This window comes from Pinus tabuliformis, chromosome 4_2 (assembly GCF_031772625.1).
Source record: "Pinus tabuliformis cultivar Carrire ecotype Pingquan chromosome 4_2, CPIR1, whole genome shotgun sequence".
Classification (NCBI taxonomy): Eukaryota; Viridiplantae; Streptophyta; class Pinopsida; order Pinales; family Pinaceae; genus Pinus; species Pinus tabuliformis.
In genome coordinates this window covers 1079441242-1079467178 of record NC_142304.1, presented here as the reverse complement: position 1 = coordinate 1079467178, position 25937 = coordinate 1079441242, and the positions used below count along the sequence as shown (strand labels likewise).

Below are 25937 nucleotides of genomic sequence, written 5' to 3'. Positions count from 1 at the left end.
CTCTTAAGTCTTGGCTCGATGGAACACTTCCACCCTTGCTTTTTCCCAATCCAATTCAAGGAAATTCTGCATTTGCTAGAGGAACTAGGTCTTTAGGAAACTGGAGGTGTCAGTCTACGAAGTCTAGTTTGCAAAACCACCTCCCAGGTGGTTTCGAACTGATCGTGCCGACCTCGGAGTGGGAATGGTTTTCACGTTTTCGCAGCAATCCCATTCATCCTACGACACGTGGTAGGGTGAAGGGGTGAAAAACCGCCCTCCATCGCGGACTAACTTTCCTCCTTTTTATTCGTTGTGAAATCCTTCTCATCTGTGGGATTCGGGTGCTGAGAATCAATGGTGGTCTGACAAAGTGCAGCTTGATGGGGCTGGGCCAGTAAACTTTGGGCTCTTGAAAGATGTGTTTTTTTCTCGGTCGTCGATCTTCCTGTTTTGATGGGTCGGTTTGTTGGGATGGGGTTTTCCGGAAGGGCGCCGCGCGATAGCACGCAGGCTTTCTATAGGTTGGTCTGGAGTCTTGTCAGTAATGTCTTAGGCTTAAATTTTTCTACGTACTATTGTATGGGGTAGCCCTTGGAGGCTTTTGCTTTCTTTTCCTTTCTATGTCTTCGATGTCGAGTGGACGGTGGTATTTACTGTACAATATTTTTTGACTCAATGATAAAGAAGGATCCATACTTGCTTAAGCAAAAAAAAACAAGTGTGGTTCATCATCAGGGCTTCATGATGAATCACACTTGTTGGTTTGTGGTTCAACATCAGATCCTTATGATGAACCACACTTGTTAGTTCTAAACGCGTTGGGCAAAAAATTCTCTCATATAATTTTTACCAAAATTTTTTGTTTAATCCATTATAGATCACAGAAACTTGAATACATAAATCTTTACATCTAAAATATATCCACGCAAATATATATACGAATGGTTACAGGGGAGATAAAACAAACCATTTAATTTGTGGTGAGGTTATCGTTTGAGTGTTCACTATGTCAATACTTATTCGTCTCTCTTGAAAGGCAGTGATAATTTTATTACAGTTTTTTCAATAATTTAGTTAAATACATTTTTCCTCATATGGTATTTTCTATTTTAAAGTACGCGTTAATATATGTGAATCAAAGATTTGGTGCGACTATATACAGCACTCTTAAATATATTAGGGATTTTAAAATAGATAAAAATAATGATTATTTTAAGATTAATTGATTAAAATAGTTTTTGGGATAAAATTATGATAATGTATTAAGTAAAAAAAAAAAGAATTATGATGATTATTAAATTAAAATAGAAAGTTTAAATAAAATTGTATAATAAAATGATATTTTGAAAATGTTATTAAATTTTATGATATAAAATTATGAATCAAGTATATTGGTAGATATGTGCTCTATTTTCATACACCATAAATCTTTTTCTCCAGTTTTAAAATTTAGCACATGATATTTTTGTTACAAGATTTTCAATAAGGAAAAAAACATGAAAAGGGAGACTCTTAGACTAATAAATTGAAATAAAAAAATTATATAAAGGAACATGAGAAAATGAGAAAATGAAGAGATAAGATGATTAAGATGTTAGATTCAATAAGGTTTAAGTTTAATGTGTTGAGGGGAAATGTAATGGTCCCCTATTAAAGACCTTAATTCTTTTTGCAAAGTGGGTACATGATATATTTTCCCAGTGAGGAGAGCAATGTGTAAAGGGAGTTAGAAGTTTACATAGAAAGTTTTGTCGGGGAGGTGGATGTAACACTTCCTCCCACCCCCTTGTATTATCTTGGGCAACCATAAGTGTTACTTATTGAATTAACTTGACCTCCAAGGTCTGTTATGAAGATGAGGTTACAAAAATATTATTTTTCCAACATCATCTAAACTCAAAATGAATGCCACCATCGCATTCAACTCATTGAGAACTCTCCAATGATATAAATTTGATCTCAATCCAACTCGTAGATTGAAAGGCATGCCCATATGAAGTTTATCTAATCATATTAGGCCACGTCAACATTTAGTTGCCACATGGCATTCATGTGGCACTACCATGTCAACATGACACAAATCCACATCATTAGGACACTACCATGTGGCATCCACATGTGTGTTATTTGGCCTCACCACATCAACTTAATTGGGGTCTACATCATCAATGGGCTCCAACGTAGCATCAATATGGTCCGTATCATATCCCCATGGCATTGCCACATTAACTCAGGTGTGGCCCCACCTAGCCCTTCTCCATTGTGATTTGTAACGATTTCATGTTATATACGATTCTACAGTAATCTAGGGTGTCATGTAATTGTCCATTTTTGGCATGCCTTGAACCCCTATACTTTTAGATTTACTTAACTTCATCATAGGATATTCGACTTTGCAGACATATGGGGCTTCATAAGGGTGTGCACCACTTGCCACCCCTAGATCTTATGTCACTTAATAAAAATCTTGGTCTAGTCCTATTTGGGGCCTCTCATGACTACACAAACTCACCCACATCCAGATTCCCCAGATCTTAGATGCACTTAATACAAATTGAGTCCCAGCCTTATCCAAGACCCTTAGCATATGCACAACTCGCATACATTTGGATTCCTAGAATTGCAGATGCACTTTCAACTTCATGAGAAAGAATTTGGCCTTTACATGTGTGAATTGCCAACATCGGGCCCCACCTTCAATCTCTAATTACAAATTGCACTTAACCACAAAATCTGGTCCAATCTAAATCTAGACCACTTTCGATGAGCAAATGCCTTGTCCATTAGGATGTATGGATTCTCATATGCATCCATGAATGAAATTAAGATCTGCACTCTTGAATATCCAGATGAAATTAACACAAGGAAAATGAATATATATTCAACCTAGATATAAATTCTATTAAGAGGACCATATCACCCCAAATAAATTTTGGATTACTAATAAGGCTCACAAAGAAAGAAACTTAAGTTAATTTACCAAAAAAAATCTTGAAGACCAAGACTTCTACCAAAACACTAGATATTTGGTACAATGGCCAAATCCTAAGGCACGAACCTTCATAGCCATTATTCCATGTCCGCAAGATCTACAAGGTACTAACAGAGCTTAACTTACCTTATAGGGTAGGTAAAAGAAAGAAGTGGCTCAAAAATCCATATTTGCTAAGAAATCTTTAAACTAAGCTTTGATCATTGAATTTCAAGATATCACAACAATATACAAGTGTGTAGAAACCATAGAATCATTGCATCACTCCTAACCCAAATGACCATCAACACAAGTTGAATCCTCATTTAATAGACAACATAAGTTTCCTTTATAGCATATGAGATAGGTTGCAATATTAAGTATGGAAATGAACCATTAAATTCGTAAACATGTTAGATGGATGGAAACACTTGTAATAACAAGGTAGCAGAAAAACCTCATACAACTAGATATATTCATAAAAGTACCCTATAGTTCATGAAGATACTAACCACCACATAGTGTTATAAGTTCACGTAACTGTAAAGATAAATAAGGCAACTCATTCATCATGAACATGCAATGAATTCAAAAATATCCCATGAGTAGTGTTGAACCATAAATTTTCCAATAACATATCAAACAATTTCATCATCCATAGTTCATTCATGCATAAGTCATTATGCTTGTTAACTTGAAATGGCAGGAAACTAAAGAAGGTACTTCAACTCTCCATCCAACCATAGGCCAACTACACCGCAATATTTCTTGCAACTAACCACCCTTAATACAGATCTAAAATCTGAGGGGATGCTTGCTTAGGGAATTTTCCCAAAGCTCAACTAGGGTATTGCTCAGTTCCAAGAGTTTGAATCCACTATAAGGTGTTTTATTAGTTTTGTTTTCAAAGAAAGCACTACAAGAGCCTATAGCCTAATGTCTAGGTGGTTTATCAGTCTCATGGCAAGCACCACAATTACTCAGTTCACCCTACCAAGTGGCTTATCATATTTACAACAAGCACCTAAGTGGTTTATCAACCCATTCAACAAGAACTAAGCTGTTTATCAAATCATTCAGCGAGCACTTACTGGTTTATCAACTTACTCAACAATTACTCATGGTTTAGTCCTATGAGCCTGCCACTAACCAGTCAGGCTTGGACATACATAGTCCAATGACCTCAACACATAAATACAATGGAAAATACCCCAATTTCAAAGATAGAACTTAGTTGCAACTGCAACATTGCTCTTGAGCTCCATGTCCAATGCATTGTGCTTCTTTCCTATTGTCCTCTCTTCTCTTGCTTGTTTTTCTTTTTGTTCTTGCTTCTTGTTTTTCCTTGAGTCCCTTTCATATCTTGTGAGACTACAAACTTCACCTTCCCTCACATTGTGGAACAAAATGTTTGCACTTTCCTCCATCCAATAACGTCTTCGCAAATGTTAGGTGGTGGTTCAATCTATTAATCTACTAGATGCCACTCTCTCACTTCTCCTCTCTCCCTTAAACTTGAATCCATGTGTCACTCTCTTTAGGCCAACATTTCATATATTCATTATTTTCAAGAAAATAGTTTAATACTTGTTTTTTTACAAGATCGTATAAGCCAGTTGTGGTTTCGACATTGACCTTTACAGTTATGACCACATATAAAAATAGGGGGTAGAAAGGTGGGACTATTACAAACCCAACACCCTTTAAGGAACACCATCCTCAATGTTTCTATAACTAAAAAAAAACAAAAAAAAAAAAAAAAAAAAACAAAAAAACAAAAAAACAAAAAACAAAAAAACAAAAAAACAAAACAAAACAAAACAAAACAAAACAAAACAAAAACAAAAACAAAAACAAAAAACAAAAAACAAAAACAAAAAAACAAAAACAAAAAAGAAAAACTAAGATTTATAATCACATCTCTTACATCTTCTTAATCATTAAACAAAAATAGGTATATAGTACCCTTATTTGTTTTTCAATCTCCTAGATTGCTTCATCAAGTCCAAAGTGTTAGAATGTGTAGGTTGGGAGGTACTCCCACAACCCCTTGGGTACTGAGTTTGTGAGGAGTTGACCCATGAAAATGGATCTCCATGGGTAATGTACCCAAGTGATGGGTTTTGTACCCAAAGTTGTGGACGCAAGACCAAGGCGTATAATAATTTTTTAATCATTAAAAGCATGTGGAGCACCCTTTAAGGGCCGAGAGGCAACTAAAGCTTCGATGGAGTGGTGAAAGACAAATGAAAGGATTTGTATTTCTAAAGTTAGTGGGGATTTTATGTGTAGGCTCATGTCGACTTGGCCTACAAGACATGACCCTTGGGGATTAATGTGCAACCCTAAGATCACTATAAGTAGAAAGGAGTTCAAGCTCATTTTTCACATCATAACAAGTGCAAATCATCAAAGGGAAGACTAATCTAAGATAGCTTGCATACCTAAAGGTGCCTAATCTGGAGTTGAAGAGAAGGATGAATTTGGCTTCTTTCTCTTGAATCTGGATTGGCCGAGTTAGGAAGAGATACTAGATGAGCATTTTACATGATTTTGTGCACATGGTTGGGATCATATTTGTGTTAAAGGACCAATCTTGTTTGCTATATATTAAAGGAGGGTCGAGACCTTGTCTAGTTCTGGACTAAGGTGTTGCAAGGCCTGTGGTGAAGCAGAATAGAGGGATGAAGTCTCTTAAGCAATGCGCATAAAGTATAAGGCCTATGTATGAGGTGACCATAGGGTTTAAGGGTGACATGGATGCAAAGAGGGTACCTCCTAAAGTAGCTATAGGAGCCCTAAAGAGGGATGAAAATAACTATGTTATATGAGCTCCTCGATTAAGTTTCTTCATGGTTGTGTAGTGACATGAAGGAGGTATGTGGTTGTGTCTTTATGTGATGATTGCTAGGTTGATGAAGTTTGGTTTTGGAGAGTGATTATAGTAGCCCTAAGTTCAATGATTGTAAGTGTTTGTTCATTGATGTGAGGTCGCTTAGACTAGCCCTAAGTACAATGAGTTTGATGAGGCAAAATATTGTTGTGAGGGCTTCTCTTTGAAGCCCAAAGTACAATGATAAAGGAGCAATATTATCATTGTTGGAGGGAAACCTTTCAAGACCTTATGTGTAGTGACTTTTGTTGTGGCAAAGCATTGCTAGAAGGCAATTGTTAAATACCCTAAGAGTAGAAATCTTTGGAGCAAAAAGAGGATTGTTAGAGGGCAACCTGTGTTCAGTCTTCTTGGAGAACCAAGAGGAATGATAGAAGGTGTTTTTGTTAGCTGAAGATACTAGCAATTCTAGAGTAGAAAAACTACTTGTGAGCAATAGTAGAGGTGGCAAAGGACCTGCTAAGTGTTCAAGGTATGTGGACTGAAAGGGATAAGTTGAGAATTCCTTCAACAAGAAAGTAAGTGTGTCTTTTTCAAGGGTAGATTGATAGTCATAAGTTGTTGACATCAAGCCCCCTAGTTGTTGTTGTATCAGGGCTATTTGTAAGGGCCATGATCCTTGGTATGGGAGCCCTATGTTTGTTGTATTAAATATTGTAATATAAAAAGTTTTAGGTTGAAAAAATATTATGTGCTTCATTGATTCACTATTGTACATTTTCTACTGTTTTTGTACATTTTCTAGTGTTTTTGTGATCATGTTTTAGACATATACATGATTATAAAGTGTTGAGGAAAAATAGACATGGTATTAGAGATACTTTGAAGGGACGATTGAATTAGAGGTTGTGCAACGTACAACTCAAGATGGAGTTGGTTTCCTTGTTGTTGAAGGACTAGCAACAGGGTGAAGTTGGTCATGAGTTCGACTTACGAAGATAGAATGGATGGTTTATCCAATTATATTCCTTGGAAGGAAAGGATCAAGTTAGTTTGGTTGGTGAACAAGATTTGGGAGTTTATCGACAAGAAGATTAAGAAACTGATAGAGCCCATAGAGCTGGAATTGTATGAGGAGTTGGATGCGAAGGCAAATAGGGTCATCCTAAACGGTGTTAAAGGTCACTTGATGCCTCATCTGACTAGGAATAACATTGCCCATGAGATGTGGAAATCCCTTCAAGATTTGTTCCAAAATATGAACAAGAACTGTTTATTGGTATTGAGAGAGAAGTTGAAGAATAACAAGATGTTGGATGGTGAAGGTGTGGCTCCATATATGATGAGACTTTCTCAAGTTCAAGATGAGATTGTTTCCATCAATGAAAATGTTCGAGAGTCTCAATTAGTGAGGACTGCTTTGAAGGGGTTTTTCAAGGAATGGAATTTGTTTATCAAAGGGATCAGGGCTCGATAAAAGCTACCAGATTGGAATAGGCTATGGTATGACTTCATCTAGGAAGAACTACAGGATGATGATCTTCATAAGAAGAAGAAGTATTTTGATGATAATGTGGCTCTTGCAGGGAAGATGAATGGCGAGTCAAAGAAGGACTTGAGAAAGTTGAAGTGTTATACCTATGGCCAATATGGTCATTATGTGAGCAAGTGCATGTGGAAGAAGAAGGGAGATACTGAGAAGAGGAAAGGGAAGAAAGTAGTTGGAGTTCTGCATCTTCTGAGATGGATGAATTCTCAAGAAGTTTTAGGTAGGAATTTGCTCTAGTTTCTCATTTATCCGAGGATACCATTGAAAAGGTTGCATGGTACATGGATAGTAGAGTTTTGAAGCATATGATAGGTTCACATAAAGTTTTTGAGACTTTAATTAAATTGGATGGGGTTTTGCATCTTCTAAGATGGATGAATTCTCAAGAAGTTTTAAGTAGGAATTTTCTCTGGTTTCTCATTTATTCGAGGATACCATTGAAAAGGTTGCATGCTACATGGATAGTAGAGTTTCGAAGCATATGACAGGTTCACATGAAGTTTTTGAGACTAATTAAATTGGACTTGAAGTTACATATGGAGGTTGAAGATAAGAGTCAAGAAGTTGTTAAAGGGTTAGGTGTTGTGCCATTCAAGATAGATTAAGGTGGGAAATTGAGTGTTCAAGATGTATTGTGACTGTGAGAGCTCAGATACAACGTATTGCCTATTTTAGTGATCAAGGCAAAGGGGTTTGAGGTGATTTTCCAAGATGGAAAAACAAAGCTCAGGCCTAGAGGCTCTAACATTGTTGGAGCTATCATTAGAGTTAGGGATCATGGTTTATATCCGTTGATGGGATAACCTATAGGTCAATGGAAGAAGAAGGTCCCTGACGCTTAGAGGGAGTCAAGTTGAAGTGAGAATATGTAGGTTCAAAGGGAGAATCTGTAACCTAAGAAGGTCACATGGTTAGTGGGGAGCAAGGGGACTTTTGTTGGAAAGAAGGAACCATGGAATGACCTAAAGGAATTTCAGGAGAAGAAGAGGCAAGAAGTTTTGAGAGGCAGGGACACTACTGAGGATAGTGTGGTTCATTCTATAAGGTATGTTGCAGTGGTGAACGCCAAAGATTGGGCTAGTTTCATTGATGATGATGAGATATTTCAAAGTGGTGGAAGTACCTCCCTCGCTAAGAGGGAGTGTTGAAATGTGTAGGTTGGGAGGTACTGCCACAACCCTTGGGGTATTGGGTTTGTGAGGATTTGACACATGAAAATGGAGCTTCATGGGCAACGTACCCAAGTGATGGGTTTTTTACCCAAAGTTGTGGGTGCAAGACCAAGGTGTAAAATAATTGTTTAATCATTAAAAGCATGTGGGGCACCCTTGAAGGACTAAGAGGAACCTAAGGTTTCAATGGAGCACTGAAAGACAAATGAAAGGAATTATATTTCTATATTAGTGGGGTTTTTATGCCTAAGCTCATGTCAACTTGGCCTACAAGACATGACCCTTAGGGATTAGCGTGCACCCTTAATATCACTATAAGTAGAAGGGATTTCAAGCTCATTTTTTACATGATCACAAGTGAAATTCATCAAAGAGAAGAATAATCTAAGATAGACGCAAACCTAAAGGTGCCTAGCTAGAGTTGAAGAGAAGGATGAGTTTGGCTTTTTCTCTTGTGATATGGATTGGCTGAGTTAGGAAGAGTTGTTGGACGAGATCTTTACATGGTTATGTGCACATGGTTGGGACCATCTTTATGTTAAAGGGCTGATCTTGTTTGTTGTATATTAATGGAGGGTCAAGACCTTGCTAGTTCAGGACTCAAGGGCCATAAGGCCTATGATGAAGCAGAATAGAGGGTTAAAGTCTCTCAATTAACGTGCAAAAATTACAAGGCTTGTGTATGAGATGACTGTTGGGTTTAAGGGTGATCTAGTTGTAGAGAAGGGACCTCTTGAAGTAGCCACAGGAGCCCTAAAGAGGGAAAAAATACCTCTATTATCTAAGTGCCTAGGCCAAGTTTCTTCATGGTTGTGTAGTAATGTGAAGGAGGTATGTGATTATTCCTTTATGTGATGATTTCTAGGTTGATGAAGTCTGGTTTTGGAAAATGATTATTGTAGCCATAAGTTCAATGAATGTAAGTCGTTTTTCATTGGTGTGAGGGTTGCTTGGACTATCCCTAAGTACAATGAGCTTGATGTGGCAAAATATTATTGTGAGGGATTCTCTTTGAAGCCCTAAGTATAATGATAAAGGCGCAATATTTTCATTGTTGGAGGGAAATCTTTGAATACCTTATGTGTAGTGACTTTTGGTGTGGCAAAGCATTGCTAGAAGGCAGTTGTTAAAGACCCTAAGAGAAAAAAACTTTGGAGCAGTAAAAGGCTGTTAGAGGGAAGCCTATGTTCAGTCTTCTAAGAGAAACAAGAGGATTGATAAAAGGTGTTTTGGTCAACTGAAGATACAAACAATTATGGAGTAGAAAAACTACTTATGAGAAACAATGGAGGTAGAAAAGGACCTACTAGGTGTTCAAGGTACGTAGACTAAAAGAGTTGAGTTGAGCACTCCTTCAATAAGTAAGTGAAGTGTGTCTTGTTCAAGGGTAGACTGATAGGCATGAGTTGTTGACATCAATCCCTAGTTGTTCTTGTATCGGGGCCAATTGTAAGGGCCATGATCCCTGGTATGAGAGCCCTATGTTTTTTGTATTAAAGATTGTAATATAATAAGTTTTGGGTTGCAAAAATCTTATGTACTTCATTGATTCACTATTGTACATTTTCCATTGTGAAAAGTGATTACTATTGTCCCATTTTAGTGTGTTTGTGATCATATTTTAGACATAGACCTAATTCTAAAGTGTCATGGAAAAACAAACACAAAGTGCTTCCATTGCACTTTGATCAATTCTACTACTCAATTATGGATCATGGTCTGTCTCCGATCTAGGATGCATAGTGGTTCTAATTCGAACTCTCCCTCGAGTTACAGTTGTATCACACATGAGTAACCACCATGATTAATGTCATGTACATGCTGTAGGAATTTACAGGGTAAGTTCCTCAGAAAGAACACCAAAAGGACACCGCTCACAACCAGATCTCAAATCAATACACTAGTATTTTTGACGTGGTTAAAACCCTCAAAGAGGGAAACAGTCCACGGTCTGAGCCAACGTGGCCACTTCAGGCAATTTATTAATCAAAGAGTGAAAATTTACATAAGCTTTCTCTCATAGACGGATTACCCGAACAATGACCCTCCATGCGCTTTAAATAGAACTCATGGACCAATCGGGTGTCAAGCCACGGATCAAGTGTCGGTAATACCGAGGAGAGAGTGAACCGTCAGATCACTACATATCGTGACCGTCGGATTGTAAGTTACAAAATGTACAACGGTAAAGAAACACACTTTACCTAACTCTATACTAGACCAAGTTGAACTTAACTATTTCCTATGTGTCGGAATATCCTAACATCCCCCCTTAAGAAAAACTTGGGATAGGATTGAAGGATTTACAAATATGACACAATAGGAGAAGGAAGGAGGCACTAGAGCCTATCCCCCCTTAGTGACAACTTCCTGAACTCCAAGCATATATCGAAGTTTAGTGAACTTCGCCTCTGTGAGAGCCTTTGTGAAGATGTCTGCAACCTGATCATCTGTTGAACAATATTGCACTTCAAGAACATGGTCATGAATGAGCTTTCTGATGAAGTGCATGTGTAGTTCAATGTGTTTTCTGCGTTGATGCTGGACTGGATCTTTGCATAGCTGAATGACACTTTGATTATCACACCAAAGTGTGGTTGGATGCTGCTGCTCAAAGCCAAACTCTGATAGGATCTGACGAAGCCACAAGGCTTCCTTACTAGCTTCCACGGCACCACGATACTCTGCTTCTGCTGACGAAAGAGAAATGGCAGCCTGTTTCTTACAAGCCCATGTAATAGGTCCTGAACCAAGAGTGAAGACATAACCGGCAGTAGACTTCTGATCATCAGGGTCACCAGCCCAATCAGAATCAGTGAAACCAACTAATAGAGGAGCTGCTTTGGCACTGTAATGAATCCCAAACTGTACTGTACCTCGGACATAACGAAGTATTCTTTTAGCTGCTTTCCAATGACTTTCACGGGGGTTTTGCATAAAACGAGCAACAAGGCCAACAGCAAAGGAAAGGTCAGGATGAGTATGGGTTAAATACAAGAGTTTTCCTACAAGTTGACGGTATAAGGTAGCATCAACTTCAGGAGAAGTACAAGAGACTGAAAGTTTGACTCCAGACTGAAAGGGAGAAGGGGCTGGCTTACAGTCTTCCATGTGAAAATGACGAAGAATATCACAAGCATACTTGGACTGGGAAAGGGAAATACCCTCCTTGGATTGCAAGACTTGAAGACCGAGAAAATAGTGTAAGTGTCTTAAGTCTGTCATTTCAAATTTCTTTTTAAGGCTGGACTTCACATGGTTTATAAGGTTGGGATCACTACCAGTAAGAATAAGATCATCAACTTAAAGAACAAGGATGATAAGAGAGTTGCCCACTTTCTTGGTGTAGACAGTATTGTCAGAATAACACCTAGAAAAGCCAGATTCTAAAAGAAAGCTATCCATTTTGGCATACCAAGCCCGAGGAGCTTGCTTGAGACCATAAAGAGATTTCTTAAGTCGGCATACAAGGCTGGAGTCTGTTTGGATGAAGCCAATGGGTTGTTCCATATAGATTTCTTCATGCAAGTCCCCATACAAGAAGGCAGATTTAACATCCATCTGATGGACTTCCCATTTTAAAGAGGCAGCAAGGGAAAGAACAAGGCTGATAGAGTTCATTTTGGCAACAGGGGAGAAGGTTTCAGTGTAGTCAGTGCCTTCAACTTGTGAAAAGCCCTTAGCAACAAGACGAGCTTTATGTTTATCAACTTTCCCATCTGGTCCATACTTGGTTCTGTAAACCCATTTACATCTAACAAGTTTGCGTCCCTTTGGTAGAGGAACAAGATCCCATGTATCATTTGCCAACAATGAATGATATTCTTCATTCATAGCTGCTTCCCAATGTGGATGGCCTGAAGCTTCTGCAAAAGTGTCAGGATCATGATTTACTGGAGCTTGAGCCAGTAAAGAAGAGGCTCTTTCAAACTGAGAACGTGTACGTCGCTGATCTGTAGGATCACCGACAAGATCACCTGCTGCATCCCGAGTAGCACGGACCCATCTTGGAAGTTGAGGAGCTGAAGGAGGATCCTGAGAAGGTGGGGGAGGATTGTCATCCTCACTTTCATCATCTGAAGAAGAAATGTTTTCAAAAGTAGAAGAGATAGGAAGAGGTGGCACATCCGCCGGACTAGGCTTGCAGGCCGATTTATTTTCATCAAATTTTACATCTCTTCTAATGATAACATTTTTGGACTTAAATGGAATAAGTCTATAACCTTTTACATCTTCAGAATATCCAACAAAAGTACATTTCTCACTCTTAGGTTCTAAAGCTTTATGCTTTTCATCTGGAATATGGTCCCATGCTTCACTTCCAAAAACACGAAAGTGACTTACATCTGGTTTAATGGAACTCCAAGCTTCTTCTGGAGTGATATTCTTTAGAACCTTAGTAGGAGTGCGATTTATTATATAATTTGCACAATTAATTGCTTCGGCCCAAAAACTAAGACTGAGTCCTTTAGATTGCAGCATACAATTAGCCATTTCCTTTAAGGTGCGATTTTTCCTTTCAGCTACACCATTTTGTTGTGGAGTGTATGGAACAATATGTTGCATTTGAATTCCATTTTCGGTGCAAAAGTTGATGAATGTGTTTTTAACATATTCTCCACCATTATCAGTTCTTAGCTTAAGAATTTGATGTCCAGATTGTTTTTCAACAAAGGCTTTGAAGGCCAAAAATGTGTTAAATACTTCGCTCTTGAGTTTTAAGAAGTATACCCAAGTGCGTCTGGAGAAATCATCAATGAAAGTTAAGAAATACTTGCAGCCAGAGAATGAAGCAACAGGAACTGGACCACATAAATCACTGTGTAGAAGCTGTAAAGGGGCTGAGGCGTGCCAAGAGGCAAGTTTTTCAAAACTGTCCTGATGATGTTTTCCGAGTACACATCCGGAACAAACACCATCTCTGCAAGATACCATAGGAAGACTTGTCACCATATTTTCTTTACATAGATGCTGAAGGGAGTGATAGTTTAAGTGACCAAATCGCTCATGCCAAAGTTTGCTCACTTCATCATTATGAGCAATAAATACTGAGGGAAGATTTGATGACCCAAAGTTGTGAAACTTATACAACCTTGTGGAATCATCAGCAATACCAGTAGCTAGAATCTGTTTAGGATCCCTTAGATCCTTGATTACAACATCATGAGGTGAAAATTCAACAATTTTACCTTCACCTGAATGAGTTATCTGATATACAGATAGAAGGTTGCAGGATAAGGTTGGAACACATAATACATCATTAAACTAACCATTGTCTAGATGAACAGTTCCAGTCCCTACAACATTAAGAGATCTATCATCACCAACATATATATTTTTGGTGTTACAATCATTTAAAGAAGAAAACATGGCTTTGTTTTTGGCCATGTGATAAGAGGCTCCAGAATCAATGAGCCACTCATGAGAATGAGAAGAAGAAGATACATTTAATGCATAACCAGACTGAGATGATTGACAACGACATGCAGAAAGTGCCATTCCTGAAGATGAAGTTGAAGTTGAAGTTGAAGAATGCTCCACATGGATGTTATGTTTCTTCATTGCGGCTTCCAAGGCTTCCATCTTCTTAAAGCATTTAGATTCTAAGTGGCCATCTCGATTACAAAAGTTACAATGTCTATCAGTCTTCTTCCATTTGTTTTTATTGGTCTTATCATTTTGCTGAAATGATCTTTCATTTTGAGGCTGAGTTTGCTTAGGACCCTTGTTTGGTTTAGGACCATTATTTTTAGGATATGACTTCTTAGGATTCTTTGAATTTGGTTGCTGCTGTGCGGCTAACGCTTTCTTGGAAGAGTTTCCAAGATTAAGAAGACCAAGGTGTAAGAGTTTTTCTTGTTCTCTTATTAAAGAATCACAAAAAGAGTCAAAGGAAGGGGCCTTGTAGTCTTTTCCTTGACAAATGAAAGCTTCCCTTGTAGAATGGAAGGTGGAAACAAATACAGAGTAGGCTGGTCCCAACTTAGTAAGGATGGAATAAATAAGGTTACTATCTTCTTTCTTAACCTTAACACCTTCCAAGAGATATCTAAGGGTCTTGAATTTGGACAAGAAATCTTCAATGCAAGAAAAATTATTAGGATCCAATGTAAGCAACTCATTTTCAAGTTGATGGGCTCTAATTTCATTTTTAATCCCAAAAACTTTAGTGATTTGTTCCAATGCTTCATGAGGAGTATCAAGTTCTGCAATATGGAATCTAAGATCAGGAGAAATAGACATCCCTATCAAACCACGTGCTTGATCTTGTCTATTTTCCCATTTTGTAGTCTTGTCTTCATCTTTTGGTTTCGTCTCTTGGCCTGTGGCTATTCTGTAGAGACCTTTACTTCTAAGTAAATCTTCCATGTAGGATATCCATTGGAAGTAGTTAGTGTTGTCAAGAATGACTTGGCATGGACTTTCCATTTTTAAAAAACCTGAAGCTGAAGATGCTGAAAGTAAGTGTTCCAATGGATAGATCTCGAAAAATTAGGCTGTTTTAAAAAAAACGGCTCTGAAAAAGGCTTCCGGATGAAGAAGTTATGGCTTTTTGAAAAACATTTGTTGAAGTTGCCGGCAAAGTGCGCGAATGTGCGGGAATGAAAAAAAAAAAACGCCCCCACAAAATGGAGATTTGAACCCAAGACCTCTACTCTCTTAAAATAGCTTTGAACCAATTGAGCTATACAAAAAATTTGAGAGAGAGAGAGAGAGAGAGAGAGAGAGAGAGAGAGGGGGGGGCCTTGGTTGCGTGCTTGCCTTGAGAAAGCTCTTTTTTCCTACAAAAACAAAAACACAAAACCCAACACGAATATGCAAAGAAAAACGAACCTTAGGGCTCGAAGTTAGCTTTAGCCGGAAACTAAATATTTTTCTCAATGTTTCTGATTTTCCAAGATCACACTAAGGTGCAGGGAAAAGAGCATACGCATGAGAAAAAAAACTTCATTTCTGTTTCTGATTTGCCCAGATCGCACAGAGTCGCAGGGCAAAGAACATACGCAGAAATGAAAGGTATAGATCCGGTAATAAAAAAGGTTAAATAAACAGAAACCGAAATAACCAGAGAGAAAATAACAGTAAACTGCAGATAAACACTGTATACCTCCAGATCTTAAAAATGACGCAGATAGGGCTACCAGAAACCTTTTCGCGTGAAACGAAAGGGGTTCCTCACTGGAACAGATGCTCCGAACACAACAGAGCAGTCCTCTCGGCCCGAAAGCAGTCAGAAACAATAGATCTAGGAAACGACAGCCGCATGCAGTTCTATCGGCTTCAGATTTGAATCACCAACGGACGCGGCCCTCAAATAGCTCTGATACCATGTAGGAATTTACAGGGTAAGTTCCTCAGAAAGAACACCAAAAGGACACCGCTCACAACCAGATCTCAAATCAATACACCAGTATTTTTGACATGGTTAAAACCCTCAAAGAGGGAAACAGTCCACGGCCTGAGCCAACGTGGCCACTTCAGGCAATTTATTAATCAAAGAATGAAAATTTACATAAGCTTTCTCTCATAGACGGATTACCCGAACAATGACCCTCCATGCGCTTTAAATAAAACTCATGGACCAATCGGGTGTCAAGCCACGGATCAAGTGTCGGTAGTACCGAGGAGAGAGTGAACCGTCGGATCACTACATATCGTGACCGTCGGATTGTAAGTTACAAAATGTACAACGGTAAAGAAACACACTTTACCTAACTCTATACCTAACTCTATACTAGACCAAGTTGAACTTAACTATTTCCTATGTGTCGGAATATCCTAACATACATGCTTCTTAAGCAAAGAAATGTGAAAAACATCATGTGTTTTCACTATGGGTGGTAAGTCTTATTTTTGACCGAAATGTAAGTCCAATCAGTAAGCCACTGACTCCACTCTTTCCAAAATATGAAATGGTCCAAAAAATCTAGGTCCCAACTTAGCATAGGACCCCACTATTAGTGAGATCTTCCTTGGTCTGATGCAAAGGCATACATGCTCTCCCACTTGGAATTCATTTATTATTTTGTAATGATCTTCCTAACTCTTTTTCCTTTCTTGGGTTTCCTTTGATTTCTGCCAGATTTGAGCACTTCTTGCTCCATGTCCTTTAGCATGTCCAGTCCAAGAAATATTTTATTTATTGGGCCATCCCAACAAATGGGAGCGTTACATTTTTGTCCATACAATGCCTCAAAAGGGCTCATCTTCAATGACTCTTGGTACCCAATGTTGTATGTAAACTCTACTACTGGTAGGAATTCTTCCCACCTCTTTGGCTAATGCACGACATACATTCTCAACATGTCTTCTGAAATTCTATTCACTCTATGCATTTGTCTGTCAATATGAGGATGATATGTTGTGCTTAATGCTAGTTGAGTTCCAAAGCTAGCAAACAATGCCTTCCAAAATTTTGAAGTGAACTTGGCATCTCAGTCTATGATTATTTTCTTAGGTTAGCCATGCAATATGAATATCTCCTTCATAAATATTTGAGTTATGTCGATGGTTTTGTGTGTGGACTTGAAAGCTATGAAGTGGGATGCCTTACTCAAATTTTCCATTACCACCATAATGGCATGGTGTTGCTTGGTTCTTTTGGTAATCCCTTCATGAAGTCCATGGATATGACTTGAACTTCCACTCAAGAATTAGGATTGGTTGTAGCAATCCTACAGGGTTCCTGCATTCTACTTTGACTTGTTGGCATTCCATGCACTTGGAAATGTATTCAACAACTTCTTTCTTCAATCATGGCCAATAATATGTTTTCTTTTTGGCTATTATCATTTCCTAATAACCATGATGACTTGAGTAAGGTATTTTATGAAACTCATCCATTATTAGATTTCTTATGTCAACTACACAAGGCACATACTATCTGTCTTTGAACAACAACATACCATCATTAGTGAGCTTGCAGCTCTTGCTCACCGATCCATATAGCTCCTTATGTAAATGTTCCTTCACATGTTGGTAATGCTCATCATGAAGCAATGCCTCTTTAATCCTTTCCTTGATGTCAAATTCACAAGTGATGTTTGACTAGAAAATTCATAGTCGCACTTGAAAAAGTATCATGTTATGATCCAACATGACTAGAAGATTTTACTGAAAAATATGGTTTTCCTAAAATGCATTTGTTTTGAATTTTAAACAAAGGTTTATAATGTGGAGTTGTAGATTGAAATTGGTTAGGATGATTATGCTTATTAGCATGACAAATAAGCCATTTATGGTGTGATAGAGAAGGAAAACTTTGGCATTGGAAAGGAAACATAAGAAAAGGTGTTGAACAATATAAATATTATTTTATAGAGAAATATTTGAGTTCAATAGATGAAGTGAATATATCTCTTATGAGTCATCAACTATTGACTTATCTTCTTAAAATTCCTTTTTTTAGAAAATTATCCTAAAATTTATCAATGAAAATGAGAAAGGGAAATCATTTAACACTATTCATTAAACCTTTAGAAAATTGTTCTAAAACTTCAAATTTTTTTTTTCCAAATATACCACTCTAACACATTCAATTTCAATTCCACAAGAGGATTCCTCGTAAGCGTGTGAGGAAATCAAGGTCACAAATGCCCAATGTTTTCTCATTTTCACTAGACACTTTTCTATGTCAAATTCTATCCTTGGTTTGCATGTTCACTTTGCTTTAGAATTTAATATTTAGAGTGGACACATCAAAGAAACATTAGTTGATGTTGACCTAGTCAATATTTGAGAGGAAAAGCTTAGGATGAGTAGTGGTCTCATTTTGAAGTGGCAATTAAATGGTAGGTAAGCGCTAAAATACACCATCACATACTTCTATTTCAAGACTCATGTAAGTCTCAAAGCATGGATTTCGCCTCCAAAAGTTTGTCAGATGGAATACCCATGACACCTTAGGATTAAAAAGTCTAAGACGCTCTGGTAGGGTCCTTTCATCATCAAGCATTGCCTCACTCACATCCTCACTTACTGTAAGGGTGGTCTCTTCAAATACCCCATCAAAAGGTTACATTTGAAGAATTTTTACCATTAAGTAATCACCTACTTCATACCGCCTTCATTTGTATATTCAATTTTCTAAAAAATTCCATAGGGTTTTTAGTCTTTTTATGAGCATTAGGTATTTTTTATGCTCCTCGTCACTTGATTTCCCAAATGAATCATTTTCCAATTTATCACATCAATTGTTTTTATGGTGCTAGTTGAAGGACTTGAAATATCAACTTTGTGACTTGGACCATTTATTTTCCTTCACACATGCTACTTCAATAAAGGCCATGGCATATACATAGGTTTATCTATGAATAACTAAGTAGAGTATGCTACTATGATTATCATATTGATTGTCGCTACACAACTCCATATCTAACACCTCAACTTGTTATCTCATAGTTGAATAATGTTAACCATGTTTTTGATCCCTGTTTATTTAGAAAGATCCTATAAGTAAAAATTCCTTCACGGAATTTTGAACCCATCACTTCCAGACATATTCGTAGAAGTGAAAATCAATTTGTAGACAACATTGCAAATGAAACTTTAGATATCATTTATCACATTAAAATGTTACTTTTCACAATTCATCCCATCAATGTATGCATCTTTTTATTTTATCATCGTAATTACATAACTAATGTAAAATAGTGCATATATCACAAGTGTATCCATTACATCATCACATAAACATAGTTAATAGTCATTCAATGTTTGTGTGTGTGTGCGTGTGCATATAAACAATGACAAAAACGGGTACAAAAATACATCCAATTAGCCTTCACTATGGCCACACCATCAAAATATGTGTTTCATGCACAAAAAACATGTGGGCCTCACCTATGTACAATATGACCTAATACAAAAATACACAGGCCATGCCCTTATGCAAAAAAACATCATATCTATGTTGTGGCCACTATGGTTAATAAATATGTAAATATCCCCTCTCTAGATTTTCTTTAAAACTATAATTAAAAAAATTTGTTTTTGAAAATCTTTGATAGGTTTTCCAAACCTATAAAAGGAAAAGATGCTTTTTGGATAGTACCCGAAAAGGGTTAAAAAGTTTGTTGATAAGAAACAAATTCCCTTTTGATAGTTTCATAACAACTTTTTGACTCTCAACTCCATTTCAAACACGCCTTATACAATTAGAAAAGTCTCATAGAGATCTAAAACTTTGGAGCTATAACTTTCCAGGATTTTGCATTATTTTCTTTAGAATTTTAGAATAAATGTACAGTATGAAAACTCCTCTAATATGTTCACAATTACTTTTGATTTGATCCCCATTATGGGAATGTATTATACCATTGGAAAAGCATTGCATAGAACTACAATTTTGCAATAATACATTGTTGACAATTTAGCTTTGTTTGTTCCATATTTATATAGGAAAGTAAACTGGGCTTAGGAAAAGGACTTGAATGTTTCATTTTAATATTAATTGATCATTTTTCCTAATAAATTTGTTCAAAGAATATATTTGTAGTTCTGACATACAATTTTCTTGATCCATGTACAAGCAAGGGGAATAATATAGCATGCGAAGGGAATTTCAGTGTCATGTGGTGCAAACTTAAATATTTCCATTAGTTAACAGAAAAATCATGGGATAAGAGCTACGAAATTTCTCATTAGGTGCATGGTCATTCCAATTTCCAAAGTGGTTAATTGCTAAAGATAAAATATAAGTTTAGATGGAGCTTATTGGGGCTAAAATAGAAAAATAGATGCATGCATGAGATTGCTAAAAAAGGAATAGTATAGGAAAATATTTAATCAAGGAAAGATTTATGAAGCTGATCATCCATGAATAAAAACTTTCAATTGATTGGAGATGTGGTTAGATGCATGACATTTTGCATCACATTTTTCCAAGACATTTTCTAATAAACGTGTAGATCACATGAGAAAATTACATGGCTTTTTACTTAGCTATTTTTGTTTTAGTATGTAATTAGTTTAGTTTTATCTTATAAAAATGAGATTAAATTCAAAAAATCAGTACTTTATCTCTGGAGTAAGGGAATAAGGGTTGTAGCTTAGAATTAGTTCAAGATTAATTCATAAATTCTCCTAGGGTCAGAAAACATTTTTGGGTGATGATTTCTCTATGTATAAATTTTTATTAGTGGATTATTCTACTCTTGAATTGAGGTCATAGGCATTTATTAAGGATCTCAATTTTGGTAACTTATCTTATGAAAATGGATAACTTGTTGGATCCTATTTTTAATATGCTTTACTAACTAATTTTCATCTTTTGTGATCTCAAAATTTCCATTTAATACATTAATCGTTGTATAATTATTCTCATAGTCATTCATAGAGTACATGAAAAACCATTATGTGTTTCCTAGGATTACCTTGGTGGTTGTACCTTTCTATAGAATTATTTCATAGAAGAATAAATTATAGTTACATAGGTATTTCTAGTAAGCAATTTATATGTTGTATTGAGGTATTTGTAATCATCATTTCTAATAATTATCTTTTCAGAGAAAATGTTTCCTTTCTCTATATTTTTTTGCTTCCTGAAAGTTACTGCGTAGAATTCTTGCTAATAAAATTAGATCTTAAAAATGTCAAAATTGCTAGTCACTTTCATTGTTTGTTGTTGAGAGTTAACCTTCAATAACATACTTTTGCAGGCTTTTTAAATAGATTTTATTTCTTCCATTGATAAATCAATGAAAAACAATAAAAAAAATATAAAGACATTTTTAATTGAATGATAAAGTTCAATAAAAAATTGTAAGACTATAACATAGAGAGATATTCTATAATAAATAGAAAAGAATATAATAAACTTATTCTTGAATTTAGTTCTATTATTGAGACCCTTAACACATTTGCTACCACACGCGACCAAAGATACATGACTAAATCATAAACTGACATGATTAATAAATATTTAACAAGATTGACATTGATAATAAACGTAACAAAAATGTGTTTTAAAAAGGGAATAAAAATGCTCCCAAGTGGTGACCGGAGTAAAAAATAACATAGCGAGGAGATTTTATTTTTAACATTGAGGAGATAATATTTCATGTTCAAATTCAGGCGTTAGGAACACGAAAACTCAAGGAGAATGGTCGATTGAGTATTCCATTCAATCCTTCCATTTGACTATTGACTTCGTCAACACTATTTAAGTAAATCGATTCATTCTTCCTCATTGTCATGTTTCATAAACCATTCTCTAGAAGAGGAGATGAAGATATGTCGCGTTCCTCGTCTTCTCTTTATTGAGAGAGTGCTGCTTTTATTTTATTTCATTTTCTCTGTCAGTCCTCATGTATTTTCTGCCGTTCATGGGCATCCTCATCTCAGCAATGCTTCTGATCAAGAAGCTCTGCTTGGATTCATGTCTTCCATCACATATGATCCATACCAATCATTGCTGACTTCTTGGAAACCTAATGTTTCCTTCTGCCAGTGGACAGGTGTCATATGCAGTGGTCGCAGACACAGAGTGGTTTCTCTGAATGTTTCAAGCATGGGATTACAAGGTACAATTTCTCCTCTGCTCGGCAATCTCTCCTTTCTTAGGATGCTAGACCTTAGTAATAACAATTTTCATGGGCACATTCCCTATCAATTCGGAAATTTGTTTCGCTTAAACACACTTTACCTGTTTCTTAATCAACTCCAAGGCTCAATTCCGCCCACTCTTGGTGGGTGTCGTAGTTTACGGGTCATCTCTATGGAGACCAACAATCTCACAGGTACAATCCCGTCCTGGTTGGGAAACATATCCTCTTTGGAATACATAAATCTGGGTAGAAACAAGCTTCACGGGAGTATTCCATCCGAATTGGGCATGCTAAGCCAGTTGAGATTTATACAACTGGGGGTTAACAATCTCACAGGACAAATTCCATCTCCCTTGGCTAACTGCACCAGTCTTCAAGTATTGGCCATTGTAAATAACCACTTTACTGGTAACATTCCCGCTGAGTTTTGTACCAAGAACACCCAGTTGACGGCACTCTTTATGGGTGCTAATCAGTTGAGTGGCAGCATTCCTGCTTCCCTCTTCAACTGTACGAAGCTTCAAACAATCTCTTTACCATATAACCAGCTCAGCGGAGTAGTATCCACAGAGTTTGGTAAGTTAACGCAGCTCAAACTGTTTAGCTTAGCCTATAATCAATTGGTTAGCGGCAGCACCACGAGCTTGCCCATTCTTACCGCTCTTACTAACTGTTCTGCCTTAGAAAAGATATATTTATTTAGTAATAATTTCAAGGGACGTATTCCCTTTTCTATAGGCCATCTATCTACAAAATTAGATTACATAAACTTAGAAGAGAATGAATTAACAGGAGAAATACCTCCACAGATTGGAAATTTAACTAGTTTAACGCAGCTTCTTTTAGACTCCAATAATTTTACAGGGCCTATCCCTTTTGCACTTAATACCCTTCAAAACTTGCAAGTGTTAAGTATGTCATCCAACTATTTACAAGGAAACATCCCTTTCAATATTGGGAAACTCAAAAGCTTAGGGTATTTAGATCTCTCTCAAAATAATTTTGATGGAAGAATCCCTGAGTCTATTGCCAACCTCCAACAGTTAAGATATCTATATCTTTTCTATAATCAATTATCAGGTAATATACCTCCACATCTAGGGAAATGTGTGAACTTATTAGACCTAGACCTATCATACAATAGGCTCACTGGGAAAATACCTCCAGAAGTTGCAGGGCTTGGAAATTTAGCTTTGTCTTTCAACCTTTCAAACAATTTATTTCATGGATCTGTGCCTTTAGGACTAAGCAAGATGACTATGCTTCAAGCTATAGATGTTTCTGCAAATCAGTTAACTGGCTACATTCCAAGTACGCTCCAAAGTTGCAAAGAACTAGAGTACCTCAATCTTTCCCACAATGCCCTTGGAGGTCCAATTCCAATTACACTCAATGAACTTCAAAGTTTGGAGGCTATGGATTTATCCTACAACAATCTATCAGGTGGAATACCCTTGTCACTGGAAAAGCTCAAACTGCTCAGCCATTGTAATTTTTCTTTCAATAAGTTGTCAGGAGAAGTCCCTAAAGGAGGAATTTTCAAAAATCTTGGTGCCATGGCATTTATGGGAAATCCTGATCTTTGTGGACCTTGGGTAAGTCTGCGACTATGCTATGCTCACAAACATCAAAGCTTTTGGCATACAAAAAGAGTTATCATACCTATGGTTATTGCTGCAGTGGTTGTTGTATTGTGTTTGTTTTTGGGAATCTTGCGGATTCAAAATCGCAAGAAACAGAGTCATACAGAGGTCATGGCATCCTTCACTACGGGACATCAAAGAATTTCATATGGCGAGATCATGAATGCAACAAATGAATTTAGTGATGCCAACTTGATAGGAGTTGGTAGTTTTGGAAAAGTGTACAAAGGGGTTCTAAATGATGGCACACTTGTCGCTATCAAGCTTCTCAATTTGGAAAATGAGGGCAGCAAGAAGGCTTTTGACAAGGAATGCAAAGTTTTGGGTAAAGTTAGGCACCGAAATTTGATTAGAATCATAACATATTATTCAAACCTCCAAATGAAAGCTTTGATATTTCCATTAATGCAAAATGGAAGCTTAGAGAAGTGGTTATATCCTAATGGCCAAGAAGAAAGTAATTTGAGCTTGTTTCAAAGGTTGAATATAGCAATAGATATCGCGCAAGGCATGACATATCTCCATCACCATTGTTTTGTGCAAGTGCTCCATTGTGATCTGAAACCTAGCAATGTGCTGCTAGGTGAAGACATGACAGCATATATAACAGACTTTGGCATTGCTAGTGTACATTTTGCAAATTCTAAGGATTCAGAGATCACTTCAACACATGCACTCAAAGGGTCAATAGGCTACATTCCTCCAGGTATTATGTGAACTAGATAGCATATCAAACAATTGTTAGGTATTATATGAACTAGATAGCATACTAAGCAATGTTGGCAATTTCCTTTTTTTATTAAAATTTGTATATTATAAACCTTAATATGAGAATGTTTCAATGTAGAATATGGACTGGGTGGACGTGCCACAACAAAAGGTGATGTTTATAGCTATGGAATAGTGTTATTGGAGATGTTGACCAGAAAGAAACTCACACACAACATCTTTGTGGAAGGAATGAACTTGCAGAAATGGGAGGATAGTGGTTTTCTGAACCTAGTCAAAGATGTGGTAGATGGGAGTCTATTGAGGAAGACAAGTATGGGCACTATAGAAGATAAGGAGCTCAATTGCCTCAGTCAACTCATAAGCCTGGGTTTGTTCTGCACAAAAGAATCTCCTGAAAGACGACCTACTATGATGGACATTGTGAGTACATTGCAAAGCATCAAAGAAAAGTTTTTAGGAGTTACAGGAATTCCAAAATTGCAATTAGAAATATCACATTTACTAGGCAGTACAAGTACTACTCCTAACAACATTGGTGAAGGCCAAAGTTCTTCTAGTTTATTCTAAGGGATCAGTGGTTTTATAATTGAATTGTGAACTTCACCAAAGTTCATCTAGTTTATTCTAAGGGATCAATGGTTGTATAATTGAACTGTGAAATAATTTGATCCAGTAGTGGTATAATTGAATCATGAAGTAATTTAATTGAATCATAAAGTAATTTGATCCATTGTCAGTTGTCTAACTGAACTACGTAGTAATTTTTAAGTCCTTTGTCATTAGTTCCAGCTAGTTTAAGTTTTATTCTCCTCTCCTCTCCTCTATGCAGCCTATTTGTAGTTTTATTCCTTTCTCTTCTATGTGGCATGTTTATTGTAACTTGTTGGGTTCATAAGTGTGAACAATAAAGTTAAATCTGCCATAAATAATGTCTAGCAAATCTTTCTACAAATATTAAAATCCCCATACACATTTTAGAAAAACTTTGCTACAAATATTAAAATCCCCATACACATTTTAGAAAAACTTTATGTATATCAATCTTATTGTTCAATATCACTGAACATCTATAGTAAAATGTTGTTTGGGGCATTCAAATATACCAAGGGCTTTGTATTTGTTTTAAAGGAGTAAAGGGCAGGTCAGCAATTTTGTTTCCACAAGCATTCTTGAAGCATGAACATGTTGACAAAGATGAAGATTAGACTTTTTTTTAGTATGTTCCTCCTTTACACCAGCACTTTGAAGCCACAGTTGTATCAGAAAATCAATCTGTACTAGACACGGTTCTACCTTATTCCCAGAACTGTTAAGAATCAGGTTGGACACCTAATTTTCATAGGAGGTAAGCTGTAGTGAAATTGGTAGCACAATTATTGTAATTAGTTCAAGATTTAGACTTGAGTTTAAAATATTATTGTGACATCGGTTTTAAATAGGCCTGTTATCTCTGATATGTCATGAGGGTAACTCTTGTGGTTTTCAACACAAGATATGATCTACAACAT

The 25937-nt window shown here is 36.7% G+C and overlaps 1 protein-coding gene across 1 annotated transcript; it reads left to right on the top strand.

Annotated features, from left to right (window-relative positions):
* The first annotated feature begins 21687 nt into the window (after positions 1-21687).
* LOC149173390 (uncharacterized) lies at positions 21688-25275 on the top strand. The gene is made up of 2 exons (XM_089424585.1): positions 21688-24403; positions 24545-25275. The coding sequence occupies exons 1-2, from the start codon at positions 21733-21735 to the stop codon at positions 24994-24996; spliced, it is 3123 nt and encodes a 1040-aa protein (XP_089280711.1). The 5' UTR covers positions 21688-21732; the 3' UTR covers positions 24997-25275.
* The last annotated feature ends 662 nt before the right edge of the window (positions 25276-25937 follow it).

What these genes read in the sequence shown, in the direction of transcription:
- LOC149173390 (XM_089424585.1), top strand. Translation starts at nt 21,733, where the DNA reads ATGAAGATATGTCGCGTTCCTCGTCTTCTCTTTATTGAGAGAGTGCTG. An exon ending in AATAGGCTACATTCCTCCAG is followed by an intron (nt 24,404 to 24,544) that starts GTATTATGTGAA and finishes GTTTCAATGTAG; the next exon opens with AATATGGACTGGGTGGACGT.